We start from the raw sequence: 23,816 nt of genomic DNA on the forward strand, positions 1-23,816 counted from the left end.
TGCAAATACTAAAAGCTAGACATATAAACCATCACCAGAGAACACACAAAGTATCTGCATGACACTTTCCAAGTGCAATGGCACTAATTGTGTGCACAGAGACAAACATTCATCCTAAAACGGGAGGAAAAAAAAGCCTTGAAAAAGTGCTTAATACAACAATCTGATAAACTCTAACACTAAATAACGGACATATATCATTTAAAACCTTTTCTTCATATTTGTCAGTTTTAGGTTTATTCAATGCATTCTTTTACTGGGGTGAAGGACAGAAGCTGATCTCCCCTTGGAGACTGGGACTGTAATGCTAACCATTGTTAGCACATTTTCGTGCAGAGAGCTGATTTCCAGGCCCATTATTTATGTATTTGTACTTGCGATATAGCAGCAGCTAATGATCATATGTAGTTATTAAATCAGCGCATGACATATACTTCAGTTTACTTTCCAGAATGATTCTTTTTACAAGAAGAATCTTCTTACCTACTCTGGCAATCATTATTTTTTTCTTCATGTTAGCTTTAAAAGTTCCTAAGAATGACTGTACTATATATAACCTCTTCAGCCATATATATTAGCATTAAACCCTAAAATAGAGAGGCTTGCAAGATACATAAACAAAATCCCACAAGAACCATATAAACAAGATGGCAAAAATATGTAATCATACCCCATTTCCCCTCAAGAATTTCTGTGGCTTGCATGAGTCTCTGCATTCAAATGCAAAGTCTGCTCAGTCACTGCTTGTCCCTCATGCCCTTCCCAGCACTGGCCAACTCACCAAGACTCAAATTCAGTCACAGAGGTATTTTCACTCTCTCTGCTAATATCTCTCACCATTCTTCCCTCAATCACTACTAAACGAGAAATTTTTGACATACTTTCAGTTCATACTCAATATACAATATTCTTCTTAAGTCTCTCAATACACAATATTCTTCTTAAGTCTATCGACTAAGAACTGTGCACCCAGATAATCTCATGTCCTTTTAACCTTTCTCCCATATGTTTACTTGCATTATGTTCCTACTAACTGTTCCAGACATTGAGTTTCTTGAGATATAGACATTTCTTTATCAGAAACGTTCACTACAATTTTAGCTCAAATAATTTTAGTTCACATTAGTAGAATAAATATAAATAAATACTGGACTATTGAACTAGAAATATTCTGCTGAAAACTATGAAATACTTCTAAGTCTTACTGATACAATCAGATTATGGGAAACCAACAGCACTCCTTGTTATCCTTTTGTGTATGCTCTTATGCATAAACTTGTTTCATCTTTGCATATTAAGGAAGCTATAACCTTATATAGCAGATACAATAGAACCGTTATTTAAAGACATAAATGTCTCAGATATTTCTGGGAAGATGACCGCAATGTTAACAGAATTGTGAAAAAGAAAACTGAAAGCAATGCATTTATGTAACAGCATAACAAGGCAACTTGAGGTGGCATCATTTAATACTCAAAGAACTAGATTTTAATAGTGCAAATGCAGGGACTGACCAATCACTGTGTGTTTGGGCACTTATATAAAAGCAAATGCCATATGCTCTACAGTGTTACAGCAATTTCGCCTGCAGAAGAATCGGGAACAATCAGCATCTTAGAGCTAATTACATTTAAAAGTATTCATATTTTATCATCCCTTTTCTAATCTTAGTAAATAAGTGGTAAAACTTTTAAGTAATGGTACCATAAGGCATTATTATCAGTGTAGAAGACTCTTTAAGAGTTTTGTGTTTTGAAAACTGATTTCATTACAGATACATAATAAACTTATCTTGTCTTCTTTTTAATGATAATTAGAACTTATTGATCTGTCAACATTCCCTGAGTAATTCTCTGGGGAAGGCAGTGAGCAGAAAAGAATGTTTTTTCTTTTTTTTTTTTTTTCCCCATGTTATAGGCAAAGTAGCCTAATTGTATGCCACATTTATACAAGGGGTTTTTGATTTTATTTCTTGAAGATTAAAAGGACGATAATAGTGAAATTGGAAGGAATTTTCTGCAAGAAAATGAATATACACAAGATTTTTAACATTACAAAGGAACTGTAATCTACAACTACAAGGCCAGCAAAATGTTGCCTAATGAGACATAGTCTTTCATTTACCCTTACAAGAAGATGTGAACCAAGCAGCCTCTGGCATAAATGGCACTATCATTAATAAAGCACTAAACACACTAGTGATGTAAATTAGTGACAGAAAAGACATTTTATCAGCTGTTTCATCCAACAATGGGAATTATGAAAACAGTGCAGTGACAGTCGAACTGTAACCTTTACTTGCAACTTCATTCCAAAAGTCAACTAAAACTGATATATCTATACTGATAACTTAGAAGTCACTTTGAAGTCACTATAGTGTATAGATAACGTATACTGAAGGCAATCCTGAGATACAGCAAATACAGACGTGGCTGAAGGTAAGATACAATAGAATAAATATTGGGATATTTCACTAGATCACAAATGCTAAAAAAAGGAGTCTAATTCTAGTATATTTTTGTTATTCATATAATTATTGGCAAATTAAAGATTTTTTATGCTTATATGATGACTTCAGAAAGTATGATGTAATTGAATTCTGTGCTTAAAGCAGGACACGTGAAATTGTGTTTCTCAAGTCAAGACTTAGAAACAGAAGAGCTTTGAAACAATGACCTTGGGTTAGATTTAGATCCATATTCACATTTATAGATTCCTAGGCAATATACAACTTAAAAATTAGATGACAAGCTCTGTTAGCATGATTAGGAGAACCTGAATATGGCAATGAGTTTGGCCTCTGTATGGAGAGCCAAAATCACTGCAATGCAAATTGAGTGGAGCACTTGATATGCAGAAGAGCAAGGCAGCAATTTGGCGGGATCTCAAAAGGCTTGAGGAATAGGCTGACAGGAACCTCACAAAGTTCAGCCAAGGCAAATACAGACTTTCCTGACTCTGGGCCAGAATAACACCTGCAGCAGCGCAGGCTGGGGGACACCAGGCAGAAAGAAGCTTTGCAGGAAAGCATCAGGACGCCCTGGCAAAAAACAAATTGAAAGCAAGTCAGCAGTGTGCCCTTGCAGCATGCAAAGGTAGCCACATATTGGACTATATTAGAAAGAGTCTAGGTAGCAAGTTGAGTGAAGAGATCATTCTCTTTAATCCAGCATTTGAGAGAGTAAATCTTGAGCGCTGCATCCACTTTGAGCACATGAGTACAAGAAAGACATTGACAGTAGGGAAACAGTAAAGCAAGGTAAGACAGTAGGGTAGCTGGCGATGGAGATCCTGGGTCTTTGATGTACATCTTCTATCTCTCAGGAGACATCTTATTTTATTGGTCTTATTCATAGTCTGCATCCCCTACCCTCCTGCTAAAGATGCAGAGTGAAGAACGGAAGATCCATTAAGACATAAAAGAAAGAGCTTCAGTTAGAAGCTTGATTTCTTAAAAAGTCAGGACAGTTAGGAAGCAGATGAGCCTGGATTTTGGTCCCCAGTGCCAAGTCAGTTTATGCATTTTACATAGTGAATATTATATAAATTATTCAGTATAATTGAATAAAAAGTAAATATAAATCAAGGAGTAAGCCAAGGAGATCTTGCTGTCTCATACGAGTACTTTAACCCAATGCGTTATACAAAAGATAGGCACCATCAAGAGTATTCTGAAATAAAAGCAACCTTTGCTGAGTAGCTGGCCATATACCCTGAACACTCCCTGTTACGTGAGCAGCACACGTCAGCTGAGGTGATGAGTATGTGCCTCTTGATCCAGTCTCTGAATGACAGCAGAGGTCAGGCCTCCAGCTACTCACACTGAGCAGCATCTCTGCACAAGCATCAAAGTTAATGCTAGAATTTCACTGATTCCAGTCCACCAGACAGCCTTGTTTCTTTTAGTTTAGTTAGTGATTCGTCTTTGTCATCCATATTCTTGGTCTTTGGTGCTCATAATTTGCATAATTTCTACGTGTGATTGCTTTTTATAGACAAAAAGCTTCGAAAAGTTCACTTTTAAACAAATCTCTTTGTAAGTAGACAGATTTCTGAAAGTACTGAACTACTTTTCCAGACTTTAATGCAAAAACTTTGTGTTCTCTATGAGCAAAATATCAAATACAATAATTATATCAACCTGCTAAATAATGTTTCTATAATATTTCTGTGAATCATGATTTAATTTTTAAAAGGTTTAGACAGATGGTTTTCTTTGGAGAAGCCTTGAGTTATGGAAGTTGAGTTGACTATCTGTTTTCAGAACTAAATGGGCCTCAGAAAATTTGCAGTCCAGTCACATTAAAAATACTGAGAAAGTAGCTTTTGTGGTACTGGGATCTTTCCATCTTGGAAAAATGTGAAAGATCACAGAATGCTTCTAAAACCCTCTAACTCTTTTAGTGTGAGCCATTACCACTGCCTTGCCTCTCCTCAGTGTCTCTTTCACGGAGATTTTTCCAAGGTTTGTTTTCAGAAAAGTTTCAAATTTGTCGTGTTTTCGTCAGCTCAGTCTCCTCAGACCTAATTATCTCAAATAACTATCTACTGACTGTAAGCTACTTTCTGAAAGAATGACTCTGTGTTCACAGGGGAAAAAAAATCACCTACATTGTTTTGAATAAGAGATGCACTCAACTGTGACAAAAATAGGAACATTGTTTACAATCTCATGTTTGTTTGACCTATATTCAAGCTTATAAAAAAATGTTATCAAGGTTTATTAATCCATTTTCCCTCAATTAAGAATTTGCATACATAGACAAATTTAAGAAATTTACCTCAGCTTATTTGCAAAATTTGAGGAAATCACTAGACAATGGCATCTAAGGGGGAAAAGGACATGCTACACACATTTAGAGCAATATTCATCACTACTGAATTGCCACTCTATTCCAAGAAAAATGAAAGGAAGAACAAAGGTCAACATATGTCAAAACCTATTTAGCAAATTTTGTAATCTACTGTGAAGTTCAGATGTTGCTGTTAGATATTGTTATCTTCTGAGAGGTACACTTCTGGTCACACACACTATTGCTGCAGGCCACTACATGGCTCATAACAAACAAGTACAATCTTGAAGAATTAAAATACTAACATAAAGCTCATTTCACGGAAGAGCACAAATGCACTGTATTTATAGACCAGATATTGGTATCTGGATACTCCCAAGCTACAGAATAGATTTCAAATGTTACTCTAGAAAAATCCACCACCACCGCCAACAAAAAAACCCACATATTGCAGATATTCACAGTTCAACGCCCCACAGGTCTTTGGCCAGTTCTAAGGAGAAATTAGATTGCTACTGTCTTTCATCCAGAGGGAACAGTGGAAAGTGAAGGCAGGAGACTAGTCTAAACACACAGTAAATGAAGAAAAATAGAGGAATATAACTCAGGAGGTTCACAGCATTTGCTGTCACCCCTGGAAACTGCCAATAAAGAGCTGACCAGCAGAAGACAATGCTGTGTTACGCTCTTTTGTCTGAACTTGCTCTTCAACTTGACCTGCTTCCCCAACGCAGAGATGTGCGAGGGCGTTGCACGCATCCTTGTATCTCCAACTCAGTGGCCACACTGCACCCTTTCGTACTGACATTACTTTAACAGGAGCTGACAGTACTCACTGACAGAAAAGAAACATCTCAACATGAATCTTCTCACTTGAAGCATGCTCACACTCATTAATTATCAATCGCAGTTGATAAATCCTTGATTACAGCTTTTCTCGAAAGGGACCCCATGAATCCTTTATTTTTAGCCTTTTATGGTTCATGGGCAAAAATGACTTGCATAAAATAGTTCATGAACTTTGTCTTAATATGAAAAAAAATGACGAGCAGCACTGATGAATCAGAATATGCACTATCTACGAGCTAAACAACGGACACCTGGATTAAGCAAGGCTTCTACTTCATCTTGTGCCCTGTCTGTATATACTGCGTTTAGACAGTAATGTAAACCTTCAGGTTCACTCTTGCTCTTTTGCTGCACTTCAGTTTACAGCTATTACATCATGTTTATGGCAATTACTCCACAACATAATAATCAATTATGAATCTTTATGGTTTAATATATTTGATTATATTATACAGAAAAAATAACATTTATCGTGACATTGAATCGAATTCCACTGGCCAGCTGCTAGCTACTGCTAACTATTTTGAATTTACTGTCAGTTTGTTAGTATTTTAAAATGCATCAGCCACTCAGAGGTGATATCAGCCGATACACATAGGAACTGCATGCTGTTCACATTGGAAAGTTACAACAAGGGAGAACAATTAAATATTTTTCCTTGCTCATATGAGAATTGAACTGCACAGAAAATATAATCCAAATCAAAGCAAGTCCATGACATTACACCACAAAACACCAATTAGCAAATATTGTGCTCGCTTGTATGGGAACAGATGCACATAATAAAGCTGCAAAAGTTTTCCACGAGCTGTTTAGAAAGACAGCTGCTGGCAGATGCATTTGTACATATGCATCATATGTGCGCATTATGATAACCTCAAGTTGGGCATCTCTTTTCCTAACATAAGCATGAAACGTGAGCAAGGCACACGCCACATTAGCACGGTTGCTACTGTAGCAACAACGAAGCCCAAGCAAGTCTAAGATTTCGCATAGATGGAAACGAGATGCACACAAGAAAGAAGCAAAGTTGCATTACAAAGAAACAAACAATGGACCAAGGACAAAAACCTTTAAGTTGCCTTTTGGGCTGTGGAAAAGCCACCAATTGCATTTTACCAGAGGCAAACCGGTGTTCAGTTTTGCAAACTAAAAACAAATTGCAGCTCTTATGCTAGGATATGATTTTTTGCAAACAGGACCCAATGCTGGAGTTGGTTGCTTGCAAATGGGATTAGCCCACGGTCAATAAGGGAGAAAGGCGAGGACGGGCAGGCTGGGCTGCGGCCTGGCGGGCGCCGTTTTGGGTGTGGCCTCTGCAAAGGCAACAGGTCCTGCCCTGAATGAATCCACCAACACATCCTCAAAGTGCCGCCAGGATTCGGATTTGGGGAAACTGAGGCCTGGGGGGCAAAAAAAAAAAGAGAACTTAAGGCAGCTGTATCTACGAGGTAGATCCGCTGCTCTCAGATCTTAGGAGGAGCTCTAGAATCCTGAATGACGCTGACAGGAGCGACGCAGCCTCCACGCAACTCGGAGGGAGATGGGTTCTTCCAACGTGGCCGATAATACCCGCGTTTAACTCGCGAGTGCTGGAGCGGCGCGCCGCTATTGGCTCCATCTGGCCTCCATCTGACAGCAGCAGCTTGGTATTCCCTGCACACGTCCCGGCGATCGCCGGCGCCTGTGCTCGCTGTCCCCCATGCGCACACCACACAGCGTCTGCCCAACTGTCCCCACCGTGGTGACGAGCACAGGCAGCAGCGCCAGGCACCAGGACTGAGCTGCTAGGAAGCATAAGCATCTGAATAATCTTTTTGCAATCAGTTTCTAATCAATATTTTTAATAGGGCAGGCTTTTTTTCTCACTGGTAGCTGTTGGGGACTTTAGGGATTTTTGCTTGCTTTCCACTGTGCCCCAGGCGGTAACGTGTGTCATTATGGCACACATAATCTTTTTGCTGTCACAAAAGGTAACTTTCTGCTTAGCAGGACAGTTAAATAACTGCAATGTGAACTGCGAGTGTGACTGAGAACAGATCAAAGCTGGCTGATGGGTTAGCGCTGCACTGAAATATTTTTCTTCCTGAGCAGCAATCTAGCAAAAAAAGGCTATCGGCAGCAGTATGCAAACTAAAACCCCTACAAGATCAACAAGGACAACACTGTCCTTGTTTAAAAGAGCACAAGATGTTATTCCTCTCCATTTATTAAATGATTCAACATTGCGGTATGCCTGCAACTAATTAGTATGATCAACACAGTGCAGGGCAGGAACAAAAGCAGACCAGCCTCGGAGATGCACTGATGTAAAAGCACACAGGAGTATACATTTTTAAACCCTGTCTTATAATTTATAACCACCGTACACTGATCATTCCTTGATGGAACTTTCACTTGTAAGACCAAATTTAATGTCATTCTTGATTAGGTCACTCCCTGGATATTAGAGCTGACCAGGTTTATTCACTTACTAGCAGTTAAATAACTTAGTTTAAGACTGCCTTGTATTAAACATTATAGAAAAAGAAAGGTCAGTTACTGACAGATAAGAATGATACGGGTACACGTAAAAAGAGCATATATATGTTTGAAAAAAAAAAAAGAGAGTGAGAAAGAGAGAGAGAGAGAGAGAGAGGGTATATTTGCTAAGTCATATACTTACCATTAGCACTGCAAAGTTACTGAAGTGTGTACTCTGAATGGTGGTAATATTGCCTGCAGAACTGATTATGTGGCACCCTTCTCCCCACCAGCCTCCATGTCCATCTAGAAGGTCAAAATCCCAGAAGGCTGCAATGGGGTCTATACCCCGTGCAAAGTGCCTCAACCCTATAGTCAGAGGGCTGGTAAGGTTTCCAAAGCTGCACCCATCTGCAAAAGCAACAAACTGAATCAGAGAGATGGAGTGGAAAACCCTTTAGTGATGCATGCTCTGTAAAGACATCAAATGTACTGAAACTACAGAAAACAAAGCAATACATACATGCTGTTAATGGTTAAAATTAAAGGTAATGTTCACATTCAGAAAAGTTTGCAGTAGTTTAAATAAAACAGAATGCACATTTCAGTCTCATAATTTGTCTAAGTGATCTCATCCTCCTTCACAAAGCTGATTTTTCTTTTGATTCTTAAATTAGGTACGATGTTTCACTACTGCTCATACAACTGCAAAAAGGGCTCGGGTTCCATGGTATGATTAGCAGCTAAGAAAATTTTGCACTTTGAAAGTTACATTTAAACATCTTTAAAATACTAAGAGAAATGTAAACTCTATTCAGATTCAAATAAAATTATTAAAATTGCCTGGGTGAATAATTAATCAAAATAATGACTCACTAGTTTATATGTTCCATCACATTTAGCCAAAAACCTTTAACACCACCTGTTTTAGATTCATCATATCACAAAGTATTGATACATGCAACAGGGCACTGTTCCCACCCCAACAATCTTATTTTTATCAGTGTCTCGGTTGTCAGTATTGTGATTCTCATTCTAAAGAGTATAACAAGGTTCCTTCCTATGGCACCTTGCTCTGAGAAAACAAGCATCTGAAACAACAATGTCAACAAAGAGTAATCCCAAATTTGCATTCCAGTCATACAGCAATTGCATTTCTTTCTTTGCAGAATAACCTGAATAAAATCATGCAGATAGGAATAAATCCAAATGCTTGGGTAAAAGAGAGAGACTGTTCCCAGCCTCTCAGCATACCGTGCACTCTACTCCTCTATTCTCTACATAATCAAGTATACCACAGCTTTCAGATTAAAGGAAATAATGCATAACAAGTCCTCACCTATTTTAGCAAAAACAGCTGGTGTGGCAACCGTCCTGCGTTTCCCATCGTCTGCAAGATTTGACGAGTTCCCTGTGCTGGGAAAGAGTTTTCCATTCCGAAAGACAATAAACTGTAGCTTGCAAGTGGAGTTATCAACAGATTGCCAGGCTGAAGACTGAGCGAAGACAGACTGTGGCAAATGAACTGAAGCTACTGCTACAGCATTCTGTACAATGAGAAAAAAAAAGAAACATTTAAAATGCAAATCACAACAGGGTTGCTTTCATGATGTTTTAAACTCCTGTGCAAAAAATGTGTGCTGCCTTCCTTTTCCAACAGGCTGGAAGCAACCAAAGAAGCACAAGCTGTAACCATGGGAATAGTGCATAGTACAGTGCATATTAAAAGGGAAAAGGTTTTGATTGAATGTGCGAGTCTATATGGTCAAGCTCCCTGCTGCAGAGGTGAGAATGGTTCTTACCGTGCCTGCTAGAGGGTCCATCAACACTGCAGATCTGATTTAAAGAGACAACCTCTACCAGGTTTTCTCCTTCACTTAAAACAGAATCAGACAACTTACATTAAAACATTTCTCCAAAAGGCTACTTAAAGAGTACTAAAATAATTTTATTAATACAAAAAGAAAAATACATCAGTAAGAGAGCTGCAAATGTAGCAAACAGCACATTTTATGAACACATTTTTCTTGCTTTATACGGAAAATCAGTTAGCTGTGTGTTTTAGTAACGCAGGAATAAATATAGTATGAACACTAACATAGCAGAAGAAAACAACACAACACGAAGAGGAAATGAATGGAGACTGTCAGCTCACTATAATGCCTTTGAGTTGTGAGGGCGTTATACCCCCTTTCACAAGCAGATAATTCCCTTACAGCACATCCATAGAATGCACCAAATGTTATGTGCTGAGGACTTTACTCATCCTGCAATTGTTTTTCCTGCCAAAGTAGCAAACTAATCATTAAAGACTATTTGCAAAAAAAAAAAAAAAAAAAAGATGATGAGCAATGGGAAAATAAACAGGCAGAGTCCGTCCTGAGCCTGTAAGTGAAAAGTGCATGTATTTAAAAACAAACAAACTGTAAAATGTTCTCATTTGCATCTCCCCAAGGGCAAAGTGTAGCTTCTGTGCACATAATTTACATAGCTTATCACACAGTTTACTCATAGTACATGCGCGTGGCCTCCTTGAGAGGTACAACAACCATCTTCTCCATCCTGCAAACAAACATGTCATTAATGCATGTGCATGTGAGGTGACAAGTGCACGTGTGAGAGTGAAAAGGTGCAAAAGAGATGATGAGAAAACTAAAAGTTTACCACAAATCTTGTTCAGCCAGTGACCTCAAAGGCAACGTGGCCGAAAAGCTTGAGCAGCTGCTGGTCTCACCAGTTTGCTTAAATGAGCAGGCAAAGGCTTGGACACAATGTCCCCTGTGTTATCATGTACATTTTAGAAAGGCTGGAGATTTTAACAGTAAAAATTTCTCCATTGTAAATATTCCATGTAGTTGGTAACACTTATTAAACTTATTAACACTTATTAAAAAATTTCAAGTGAAAAACAGTGAATTACAACAGAAGGGGGTTTTTTCCTGTTTTTTTTTTTTTTTTTTTTTTTTTTACAATGGATTTTAAAAGAGCTCTGAAGGTTTCCATTGGAAATAATGGAGCTAATCATCAAGCACTTGTCTTCAGATAGCTTCCACTGCCTAATTTGCTGATTATAAAGCTATCATAAATAACTTCACCTTGTACTCTGAAAAAGACATATTTCATTGCATGGTATTCCGAAGTAACTGCTCAATCTGAACTTCTGACAATACCATTTTAGCTGTAAAATTGTTATCAATAAGTAGATATAATCTTTTTTTTTTAACCAATATAATTTGTCAAACTCCAAATGACTATTGAGGACTGCTGTGAAGAGGTGCAGGAGTTAAGGTTGTAGGAGGCAAGTTACAGTGCGATCAACTTGTACAGGATTTTTATTTTTATTGTGCTGGAAATACAACAACGCCAATGACATTGAGTTACACAAATTAATTATTATACACAAAAAGAGAAAGCTAGAAGCCTCTGAATAAGCTTACGATAATGAAAGCAAGAGCTAAAGGCACTGGGATAAGCGACAACGTGCCACGACTTGACAAAAGCAGCCCTAAACACACCAGAGGAACACAACAGGTTTACAGCGCTTCTGCTATGAGGCAAAACCATCTAATTCAGTGTGGGTTTCACATATTTTCCCTCCCGCGAGTCTCTGATACTATTACTACTACTACAACAAAAAAACAAGGATAACACCACAAGCGGCGCGTGGCTTTGTGATGGCAGGTCGCAGGAACACGGGGAGCATGGGGACATCCCGCCTCACCTCCACACTCCTGCCCGGATTCTGCCTGCACCATGGGTCAAGGAAACGGCTGTGTCAGCTGAATTCAATGTCTTTATTCACAGGCTGCGGGTTACTCCCACATATTAAAGGCTGCAGCCTGTATAAATAGGGCACCAAGGGGTTTAGCACAGACGGGCCGCAGTCCTCGGCCTGTCCGAACACATCTCACACGTGTAACAGCGTGGCATGATGCTAGCCACATGGCACAGAGCCACGCTTAGAGGAAATGACTTCCTCATTAGACCTCCTGAGAAGGTTTTTTTTTTCCTGTTTTTCCTCCATAAAATTTACCAAGGTCATTAATATCCATAAAATTAACCATTTAATAATCTTTGCTAATTAATGTCCACAGTCAATTACAGGGCTCCAGCTTCATTGCGAATGCTCTCCGAAGCATATCCGATAGGAAGAAATGCCTTTGAGTGCTGGTTAGAAGGGGGAGGGAAGGCCAAGGGGCCGGGCTGCTCTTTGCGTACACACGAAGGCAGAATAGTCACAGCGCACCAAGTATTTACTTTGAATAAACACGCCTCAAAATTAAACAGTGCTACAGCAACATGCCTGCCAACAAACTCACGCGCTACGATAGTCACGAAAAACGCACACTTTGAAAGTGCCCACACATTCACAATGCTGTTTAAAAATATGAATAAATATTTGTGGGCAATTTGTACATCTAGGAAATGAGAGAATTCTTTTTTTCAATAGCATTAGTCATTATTCACAGGAGAGGAATCTGAGCAATGAGGCAAACCTCTTATTGCAGCAGAGGATGGATGGAGCCTGAGCGGAGGCTCAGTCCTGGATGCTGCTAACCTTGCGTGCATTGAGGTAGCCCCTTCACTGCTCTTGCCTCAGGTTCTCTCTTATTTGGGGAAATGAAAGTAATTGCATTTATTTTCCTCTATAAGGTGTTCCTGAGTCTGGAGATGCCAGAAGAATATGGAAAATGAATATTACTATTATCAATGACAGTGATGTTGATTTTTAAATTGAATGACTGTACTTCAGATCCTTGAGACTCCCTGTTAAAATGTATTTTTACAATTTTGTTTGGCCACCATATCACTACACAGGTGCCATTTCTTAGCATGTTAGGGGCAGCATCCCTAGAAACCCTGCACGAGATCTGCAGCTCTGCATTGAGAGGAGCATCAGTATCTCAAGTTTTCCCATGAAAAGCTCAGTTTGTGTCAGCAATTTCCTAGCGAGGATTTAGACATTCTGTAAGCATTTTCAAAACAGTTTGTCAATAATCCCTTCATGACTCCATTCCACTTTTAATCCTATTAACTGGATTGGACAGGTATTTGTTAGGGAAGGAAAAAAAAAAAACATACTGAATTGTGAACATACTGAAGATTTTCCTAAGGAATATTTTTCCTAAGGAATATTTTTTTTGTGCTGGAAAATACCAGTTCTTTAAAATGGAAGCATAGATCCATTCATTTGGACACAATTATGATAGGAACAATGCGAGTTTCTAAATCTGTCCATTATCTCCCACATCACCTACCAGGATATTCAAAAATTTGCTGTGCAACCCATTGCTGGGCTTAGAGAGCTTATCAGCAGTAAAACAGCCCCTGGGAGTCACCAGAAGACTCCTAAGATATTCATCTCCTGGGACTCCTTGAAACCTGAGGAACTTTCCAAAGACCCAGAGAAGATGCCATATGGAATATAAAACCACAAATTTGAAAGTCTAGGTCCATAAGAACTGACACTTCATTTCTTCTTATTTTTTTTCTGAACTAATTTTTGTGTGTGGAGCAGAAACTTGTCTCCAGTGTTCCAAAAAGGAACATTGAGAACAGATAAGTCTGTCTGGCTTCCCAAAGTTTAAAATTTGAACAGAAAACCTCATTCTGTGAAGGAAACGGTCCTCAGGATATTGAGAGCTACAGACTCTTGACATTTTTGCAGCTCATGCATGTGTGACCCTTATTAAAAATGTTTTAAGGGAAAAATGAAAGATTGAAAGTGAAGTTTTTCCCCAGGCAATTTTATTCTGGTCTGCGGTCCATTCCTTATAATCAATGCTAGCATTTACAAGGAGCTTTTAAGTGCTTAGGAAAGACAGCCTCTAGCCTTGGGTGCCTTTTTGATATGTTGGCCCTTCTAGTTCCTTTAAAGAGACCTCCTCCTATTTTCAGCATTGCTTCCTGATGGTCCTGCTTCACTTGCCTAAGATTTAGCATAATATTGAGATAATGGGTGCATTATCAGATGATCAGTATTAAAGAAGATGCTTGGTTACAGTGTAGAATGACATAAATCATATTATTTGCAGCAGTGCTTTCTTGCTTCTGCTTTAATACCGAGTTCAAGGACAGTATTTTGGTTTCAGATAAAATATATTTCTCAGAAAAGCATTAATCTTGATTCAAAGACATGAAGCTATTGGAATCCTCAGAACAGTTGTAGGGCATATTTTTTTCCCCCAACAGGTAATATTCTGAACTTAAAAAACTACCTTAACATGAGTTTAGAAGAAGAATGGAGGGGAAAAAAAGGAAAGCAAATGAAATTACCTCAACACTTGGCAGAGAACTGGAAAAATCAACTTCACTCCTCCGAAACTGTAGAGAATCTGATGAGGTGTTTAACAGATTCAAGTTCATCAAAGACATTATGCATTAGATTACTAAAGATCCAAGAGTGTTGTCAAAAATGCGCATGCTAGATGGAGATACAATATCAGTAAAGAAAAAGTAGCAACTAAATTCTGCTGGTAAAAACTGATACTACTGAACCAGCACTGGCTGAGGTACCGGTCTGGTCATCATAGTAAAATCAAGCAAATAAATTATAGGCAATGCAATAGGTGCTAAAAAGGCTCTCAAATGAGCCAGCTTCTCCCCTGCAGCATCTGCAGAGGTCAGCTTGGGACTCAGGGAAGAGGTCCAGTGGTGAAGGTAATAAAAATGTGTACAACTGCTTTTTCAGATGTCTTTCCTGGAAGAAATTTAAGTGGAGTTCCTCTGGCATAATCTCAGCATGTACAGAGGTATTTAGCTCAGTCCAGTGAGTGTTTAGGTAAGATCTAAGTACTGATTTTCTTATTCTGCAATGAAAAATATATAAAAAAAAAATACCCTAAAATTTAGAATGTCTCGGAGAGAGAAACACTGGAAGGATCTATAAAAGGAAAAGAAACAATGTCATTTCTAAGAAATGTAGTTACATAAGACACATACTCAGTGACAAAGCAGTTTGCAGGTCACAAAAAAAAAGTAGGACTTTTTCTTTTCTTTCTTTTTTTTTTTTTTTTCCTCCTGTCCTAAATAGGAGGATAGAGAGTGAGGGAAGCATATGGAAAATCCCAGCCATGTTAACTTATCTACATAAATTTGTTCCTTATTTGTCACTGTTAAAGTACTCCATTTAAAATGCTCCTTAAACACAAGTCTGGGCAGGCTCCGGGAAGACTGTCAATAAAAAAGCAAAATTTATATAGATACCTGCAGAGAAATGATGAGGTACCACTAAAAGTGCAACATAAAATCATGAAGCTACACAAATAGAATTGCTACATATGTTGGGCTTATTTTGTGATAAAGTCATTATGTAGTAATGTGGCAAAGCAGGCATAAAAAATATGAATGCAGTCCATATCTATCTCAATGTCTGGAAACCTGAGTACAGAATTCAAGGTATTTTTAATCCTGGCCAGGAACACATGCTGCTGTAATACATAATCTAAATATGGCATCAATAAAAAAACAGATGATTATCTGGTCATATCACACTAATTACTGAGAAATTCATCTAGAAGTTTCCTAGAAAGTTATCTAGTTTTTCTAGAATCATTTAGAAGTCATGCTTCGTGTATTAGATTTAGCAAATAAAGCAGAATGTTTAGAAAAGCTGGTAATATAATCTTAGAAAACCTGATTACCACCTGCATTTTCATTAAATTTTCATCAAAATTTTTATTTCAAATTGAAAACTTAGTAAACTCAGGAGATTAATTAACAAAGTAAATTGGACTAATAAGACTAAGTAAGAGGGAGAGATGGGTCAGAAACGATATTGAGTGTAATCAAAAGGCTGATGAACAGAAGCACTGATAAATGCAGCAAATACTGTTTTAGACATCAAGAAATGGGTAGATTTGGCGATTGTTGTAATACTAGACATACAGCAGTGAGTTCTTCAGACTTTTATAAAAGAAGGAAAAGAAAGGAAGAACTGCTACATAGAAATGTTTAAAGACAGACAAGGAACAATCAGATAACACATTTTTTACTTGACTTCACCAATGTTGATGTTTACCTGGGGACAATGTTAAAATGAGTAATAGGAAGACATAAAAATGCTACACTTTCCAAATTAAAAATCAGAAATGATACATGAAATCATGGGACAGTTATAATATCTTTTTTTAAAGGCATCTTTTTCTTTTCAGAAGTCTATCGTAAAGCAATGAGTTCTCTGTAGAGCAAACTACAAATAGGGTGAATGACTGAACCAAATTAGCCATGTCCATAATGGTGTAGACCAAGGCATGAACAAACAACTTGACTGCCCAGTCCAAACCATCACTCAAAGCTGCTGCCACCACCTCCTCCTCATGTGCTGTGGCCGAGGGTAGCTGCCTGGAGGCGAGTGCAAGAGTCTCCTGGCAAACAGCATCAGACCAACAGATCTTTGAGGTGCTTCTAAGGACCTTTTTGTCTCTGCGCCTCAGCATGATGCACTGAAGCCGGTCAGGCATTCAGGCATTATTCATGAAAGTACAGGTCCAGCCCCTTGCATGTTGGACCTCATTATTAATGCATTCATGGGAATAGCGTCACAAAATGTAATACTTTTAGTCAAGGAAAGGAAGAAGTTTAGAATTACTCAAGCAAAACTAACTTGTTAATCTGCTATCATGAGGAAAAAAAAAAAAAAGGAAAAAAAAAAAAAAGGAAAAAAAATGAAGAAAAGAGAGAAGGAGGGTAGGTCTACCAAGGGCAAATATGACACACCTCCTGACACTCAAGGAAATGCAGCTAGCCTCATTTCTTTGTCCTTCAGTAGATTATTTGATACTACATGGAATTCTGTTAGCTAAGCAGAGACACTGATGATTAGCAGAAATAGTCTCAGATGAATAAGTAACCAGCTAAAATTGAGCACACAGTGATTTATTTTGAACAGGGAAGATTTAAGCTGGAGTATACCAGAGGTTTCCATGCAAATCAGTTCGGGGACTTGCAATGTTTCACTTGACCTTGAAGCTAAGAAGAGGAATGTCACCCAGCACTCAGAAGCAATGCTCAAAACCATGCACTTCACCAATTGATAACGAGAATTTCTGTCAGAAGCTTGGGATATCTGTTGGAAGCACCAGACAAAGTAACGGGTCAGAATGTGCTGGTTGATCACAGGAGGACTCTGCAACACTGTGATTTAACAATAAAAAGGACAAATATAGTCCAGAACACATCAGGCAAAGCATTTCTATTAAAGGAAAAACAGATTTTAAAGGCATAGTCAGCAATACTCTATGCAATCCTGATCAAACAGGCTCAGGAAACATCAATCTAAAATGGCCTGGGTGCAGAAGACAGCTAATAACGTCACCTATTTATTGGAATTAACATCCTGGTTCGGAAGCTGAAAAGAGCTCAGCAAATGAAAGAAAAAGCTGTGACTGCTGTCTTGAAAAACAGACAGGAATAGGGCCTAGGGAGGAAGAAGAGTCATGTGAGGAAATACCCAGTAGGAGCTACAAGGACAAATGAGTATACACTGGTCAAGACTAAAAAGATTTAAAAGTATGAAAACATTTCCTACCTCTTAAAAGAGACAGGACAGGGACAGCCTTTAGAGAGTGGTCTTGGACACAAAAAAATCAGCAACTTCTAAGGTAACATTTTGACTATTTTATGGTGGAACTGACCCGAACAGCAACAACTTTGTGAGTCCTCTTTATCTGAAATAATTTCCAAACATTTTAATCCTTTTTTTTTTTTTTTTTTTAAGGAATGCTTCGAAATCAAGGAACTGTATATTATACACAGCAAGGATGCAATGACAAAACCAACCTGGTTTTCTTTTACAGTTTTAGAACTTTTCCTGGCATATGACCCATTTCATCACTTTTTTTCTTTTTTTTTTTTTTTTAAATCTATGTTCCAAGAAAATACTCAGGAAATACCTTAGCAAGATCTTCCTGCAATCTCTTTTGGTGTGGGTTGCTGTTCTCTCTAGCATCCAGGAACTTTCATCTAATATACTCTAATATAGTTATTGTGCCCACTCTTTCCTGCTCTGTTTCTATGGCACATTATTTTTCTGAGGCTTTTTGGTCATTTGTACAAAATATTTGAAGCTTGCCCACAGGTGTTTGTAAGTGATTTGAAGCTTGTGATGTGACGGAGTGAATAAGACCTTTCGAACTAGGCAATTCCCTCCAATTCGATACTTCAGTATTTTCACTGAAACAAAACTAAAGTTGTTTTGGAAGAGTTTGGAATTATTTTTCTGCTTTTCAATAAATGCCTAAAATTGAGAACTTATGAAATTCGCTGTATAAAGGAATTGCTGAACTTGCTCCTGCTTCTGCTCCTCAAACATCAGTAAAAATATCATGAGAAAGGAAAAAACAACCAAAAAACAGTCACATTATATTTAAGTGACCCACACCTGCAAGAAAGCAACACAGAGAATGGAAATGGAATTATCATTTTCAGAGTAAGTGGAAACTGGAAAATTGTAGATATACTACAAAAACTTGTGTTTTTAAGATCCACATTTGTAACTGATTTACTGCAGATATGTTACTATCATACATTTTGCTTGTTCTTACAGGATATTACCTCATTCTGAAACACCCAAGTTTTACTTAAGTTTTCATCTTTTCCAGAAATGTGTCTTTCAGCCATGTGTTGCACAACAAAAATGGATATTGAGGGAGCAATCTTCTATCAATTGAATTTTATATAGCATACACCACACAGTTTCATTATTATGTTAATTACTAATTTAGATACAACTTTAATTTTAAGGATCTCTAGTGCTTTGAACAACCCTATCATAACGCTTTGATTCCGGCTTCCTTATTGCAAGCCAGGCAGAATTGTGTTAGGTTTGCAATAATGCAGCAAACTACACAGAGAAGGCATAAAATTGGTTTTCTTAGAACTGCAGAAACGGTTAAGGGTGGCCTAAGAGTTTTCAATCGGAACTTAAAGTCTTTTTATTAGAGGGCAGAGGAGCAAAACCTTGAATTCTTTTATTATTTTGAACATACCCCTACAGTCACTCTGCAACTTTTCATTGTTTTCTTTTGGACCTACAGGGCCCTTCTTGCTGCAGCTTCATTTTTGCAAAGGCTGGCTTCTGGCAACAGCTTCTGGGGGTATTCTCACCCTCTTAGGAGCTACGTTCACATCCCCTTCTGTGATGTGTCAGCCTTTAGAAATAATACATTTTCCTCCAAGCCACTAACAATGAAGGAGAACATTTCCGTTTTATTTAGAGGCTTATTTCATCTTTAGGCATATTTAATGGAAGAAATAAAAATGACGAGCAAATTAGATTATATATGTAGAGATATATATATGGAGAGAATATATAATATTATATATGCATTACATATAATAATATTTTATATATATAATTATATATAATTCATTCATGAGACCCTGATTAATCACTGCAGATGTACTTATAGAATGGGATGGGAATATGCTAAATTGATGAAAATTTATTTAATATATACTCAAAATAAATAATCTGGTGAGCTAAATAAAACATATAGCTTCAGAGCTGTCATCACAGATCTTAGGAAGGCATTATAGAATATCTGACTAATCAAATACCTTTTGTGACTCAATGGCCACTGTATTCAATTATGTATATACAGATCATTTTTGAGCAAGGAGTGAACTTTAGCTCTCGTATACTGACAAACAAGTTTTTTTTTTCACAAGACCACTTTTAATTTCCTTTTAGAAATAGCTGTCATGTCAAGACTCATGACGGTTTTATTTTCTGCATGCTTCATAGCTTAGTGATTATCATACATTAGGAACAGGAATGGCTATTTTAATATTTTCTGTTACGCAGACATAAAGTATTCAGAAAGACTTTTTAAAAGTTGTTGAAACACATTTTGATGAAATTGAGAGGGGATACTAGGTGGCTCATCTCTATAAGGAAAAAAAAAGTTTATACTAAAAGAAAATCAGAAGATCTTAATAGAGTCCAGTACATACCATTATGGATTTTATGATTTTTTGAAGCCTTGGATAATTTAGACATATCCATTTATTGAATGTGAGTGTGTATATATATATACATATATATATATATATCAATGTAGCCATTAGGTGATATAGTAATTCAAAATGAGTGAATGTAGCAACTGTTCAAGTATCCTAGATTTATAATTTCACTGCTGTGGTATTCACACTTAGTTAAGCTAGATAAATATAAAGTTCATTTGGGAACATAAGTGAGTGTACAATGGAAAAAATTCAGAGATTTTTAATATACTATTTTAATAGAATTGTCAGAAGCAACGTGAGCATCTGTATTGCATATGAAGTACAGAAATCCAAGTTTTAAATGGTTTTCTGGCATTGCTTTCATATAAGGATGACAGCAATAAGATGCTGACACTGCTGCTTGATGACTACCGAAACATTGTCCCTGTTTGATAAGGATGGAAAGCTGAGGCTGCTGAAATTCATTTTAGCAATTTAAGTCTTTAAGGAAGTGAATTTAAAAGTTCCACACCATGAAACACCTCAGTATTCTGCAGATTTTGACTAATTTGGATATTATCCTAATGAATGATCTCTAATGCCTACAGCCATTAAACAAATCAGGCACAGTATTACACCTGCAATCTGTAACTTGAGCAGGGCATGCATTTCTAGAGAAAGACATGGATTTGCTACATTCCCTTTCTTTGCTAGAAGGGCGCTAATTATTTGAAAAAAATGATAATACTTGACTATTTCACATACATACAATCACGCTTTCCTTTGCTCTCTACCAAAATAAGAGTTCACTATCCTCACAACAGTAGAGAGGAGCAAATATAATTTCTCCTGTTCTCAAACTCAGCTTTCTCTTAAAAAAAAAAAAAAAAAAAAAATTACTTAAATTGATCAGGCTCCACTAGGAAACAAATAAACAATTTTTTCTTTAATCACTACTGGAGCTTAGATCAATAAGATCAATGCCGTCTTCAAAAAAAAAAAAAAAAAAAAAAAAAAGGGAGAGAAAGAGGATATATTTTTAACTTGCGAAGAGAATAATTTGTATTCTGTGTTTCACTCACTCAGCTGATTTAATAGCTTCTACAGTGCCATCAGAAAGTGTATGCCATAAGATGAAACGTAGAAAAAGTGAGTTTAGTCACTTTGGCAAGAGAGATTGTTCCGACTAATAGAAGTGTCTTTATAGTTGGATGAAGTACTCGAGTTCTTCAGACCTTTTACTTACCTGGTTATAAAGTGAATGTATTCCAATGATGACAAGAGATATTTTACAAGAACTCTTATAATTGAGCATGAAGGATAAGACATGGACTTCATTACTGCTATTGTACTGTTGTTAGCTACTGTGCTCTGGAGCTTCAATGCCAAATCCTGCCTTCTGCTCCCTAAGTCTCACTCAGGTCCTCCCATGCACTCAGCATGGCCACAGAAGATAAAACAGTGACTGAAAAAAATAGAATAAAAAATGGTGTCCCAGTTTCACCTTTTGCTTTTCACTCGAGTTCAACTCTGGCCATGTTAAACACTTAGAACAAAACCAAACACAGGTTTGGTACATAACAGTTGCACGTGAAATGAGAGACCAGGAATATTAAGTAAAGGGATTCCCAAGTCTGTGCCGTAATGATGACATGACACCAGGAGCTCTCCTGAGAAGAAAGTTGTCAATACCTAAGACTAGTACCTTTTTCTACATCATCTTTGGGGCAATACATATGAAATTAGTAATGTCTGAGGAATATAATGCCTGTTTTTTTTTCTCTCAATGAAACAACATCAATTGTTCTTCCACAAAATAAAATCTTTATAGATGTGTTTTCAGCAACAAAAAGGAGAAGCCTTGAAAATTAAATATTTCTGGAAGAAAACCTAAGTACATTGTATGCTTCAAGTAAAACTATTGTGTCAAACCCTTGGTTAAGGCAGAAAGCGTTCAGAGGCAAAAAGAACACTCGCATCTCCAGATGAGTCACTTGTACTCTCACTTGTCTCATCAGAGATTATTAGTTTATCTGGACAGCCTGCATCTATTTTAACAAGTACTTTGGGGCAGTCCACCTTGAATCATCCTGCCAAGTTTTCTGTGGGATTTGTCACAGAGTCATGTGAATTCCACAAACATTTTCTAGCCACTCTACTGCCCACAGTAAAGTCCAGAAACAGTCACAAGAGAAGCACTCGAGCTCTGAGCGTTGCTTCCTTCAGACAACAGCTCTACTAATATAGTCATCACATCACATAGCGCTGTCAGTTGAAGAAGACTGGAAGAAACCCAAGTCATATTTCTTGAAGTTATATAGATGCTAAGAAATCATCTAAGCATCCGTGCAAGTTTTGCTTTGTTACTGCAAAAATAATCAGTAGACAAAGCCGGTGTTATCCATTTCATTTCTAGCAGCTGACTGAAGCAAAATCTTAATCCTTTACTCAAAGAACTCAAGTTTTGTCACTCAGCTGCTACAAAACAATGACAATGTTCTCCTGAGTCAGATTTAGAAAGAGTAACAGACATTATCCTATTTTTTGTCATCTAATCACTGCAGGAAAATTCATAGTTTAAATGAGGAGGATTTCTCATCAGCATTTTTCTCCTGGCTTGAGGGAGCACCTTAGAGCTGAGATGCCAAAGAAACCAGGTCACTGGGGGCCTCCCATACTGTACACGGACCCCACTAAGGTCTGACCTAATCCTGGAGAAGGAGGATCACTGCCTCATCTCACACACTGACTGTTAGATGGGATAAAATAAATCAATATAAATGAATACTAGTGAGAAGTGTAGGTTATAAGTGAAGACTGAAAACTAATAACTTTCTCCATTTTTTAGGTCAAACAGAAGGGAATAACAATAATATTAATTCTTCCAAATACAAGACTGCTTTCATGTGCCTGCTTTCACAAGAGTGGAATGCATAGCCTTTCTGTTTCGCTTGTGACTCATGAATTAATACAACTTTTCAAGTATTATTACTGCAGGGCCTGTATCTTGAAAAAAAACACAACAGAAACACGGTCATTAAAAACAGGAGTCTATATGCCATGAAACGCTCATTTCAAAAGTCTTGTAAATTAGTTATATAAGCAGTAAATTTGCAATTTAATCAGTAGAAAATGAATTGTTTTACATTGTTATATGTAAGCATTTGCAACGGCTTGAATATTTTTGGTTTTCCCATCTTGCTCTACTGATTTTCTAATCTTTTTCAGTAAAGGTCAATTCTTCTGGCATCAGTTGGTTTAATGCATTCGCAAATTTGTACCAGAGGCCTTTATTCTAAAGGGCTTCATTTTATCAGTCAGACACATCAACACTGTGTATAATTCAGCCTTCTCAAGGGCTTCCACTGCCAAATCTGACAGATATATTTTTTTTACCCAAGTGTGTTATCATTCTTGCTGAATCACTTCCAGTATCCTATTAAACTGATATGCCTTTATTTTAAGCAGCGGCAATATTTATTTTAAGCAGCAGCAATATTCATTTCCTAACACAAAAACTTAACGTGTTCACCATTTATGCTGTCTTATTTTTCTGGATCCCCTAATTTTACTTTCAGTGTGAAACGGGAAACAAGCACTTTGCTGAATCCTACACACACAGTTTGGAACTCCTACTACTACTACTATGAGCAGCTGCTGGAATGAGCACCTGAGCGGATGAATCAATTATTTAGGAGCCAGGAGCTGAAAAGAAACATGCTCAAGGAGGAAAAAAGAAAGAAAATCAATACAGAAAAAAATTGG

General features: G+C 37.4%; 1 protein-coding gene across 1 annotated transcript in view; it reads right to left on the reverse strand.

Moving 5' to 3' along the window:
• The window catches only part of LOC112957041 (adhesion G protein-coupled receptor A3-like), a 237,258-nt gene that overhangs the window by 40,716 nt on the left and 172,726 nt on the right, over positions 1-23,816 (reverse strand). The window contains exons 13-14 of the mRNA XM_026050563.1: positions 9,445-9,652; positions 8,308-8,516 (exon numbers count right to left, since the gene is read on the reverse strand). Coding sequence (XP_025906348.1) covers positions 8,308-8,516; positions 9,445-9,652 — 417 coding nt within the window. The remainder of the gene's footprint in view (positions 1-8,307; positions 8,517-9,444; positions 9,653-23,816) is intronic.

The sequence above is a fragment of the Nothoprocta perdicaria genome, unplaced genomic scaffold, assembly GCF_003342845.1.
Source record: "Nothoprocta perdicaria isolate Ctin4 unplaced genomic scaffold, notPer1 scaffold_7, whole genome shotgun sequence".
Classification (NCBI taxonomy): Eukaryota; Metazoa; Chordata; class Aves; order Tinamiformes; family Tinamidae; genus Nothoprocta; species Nothoprocta perdicaria.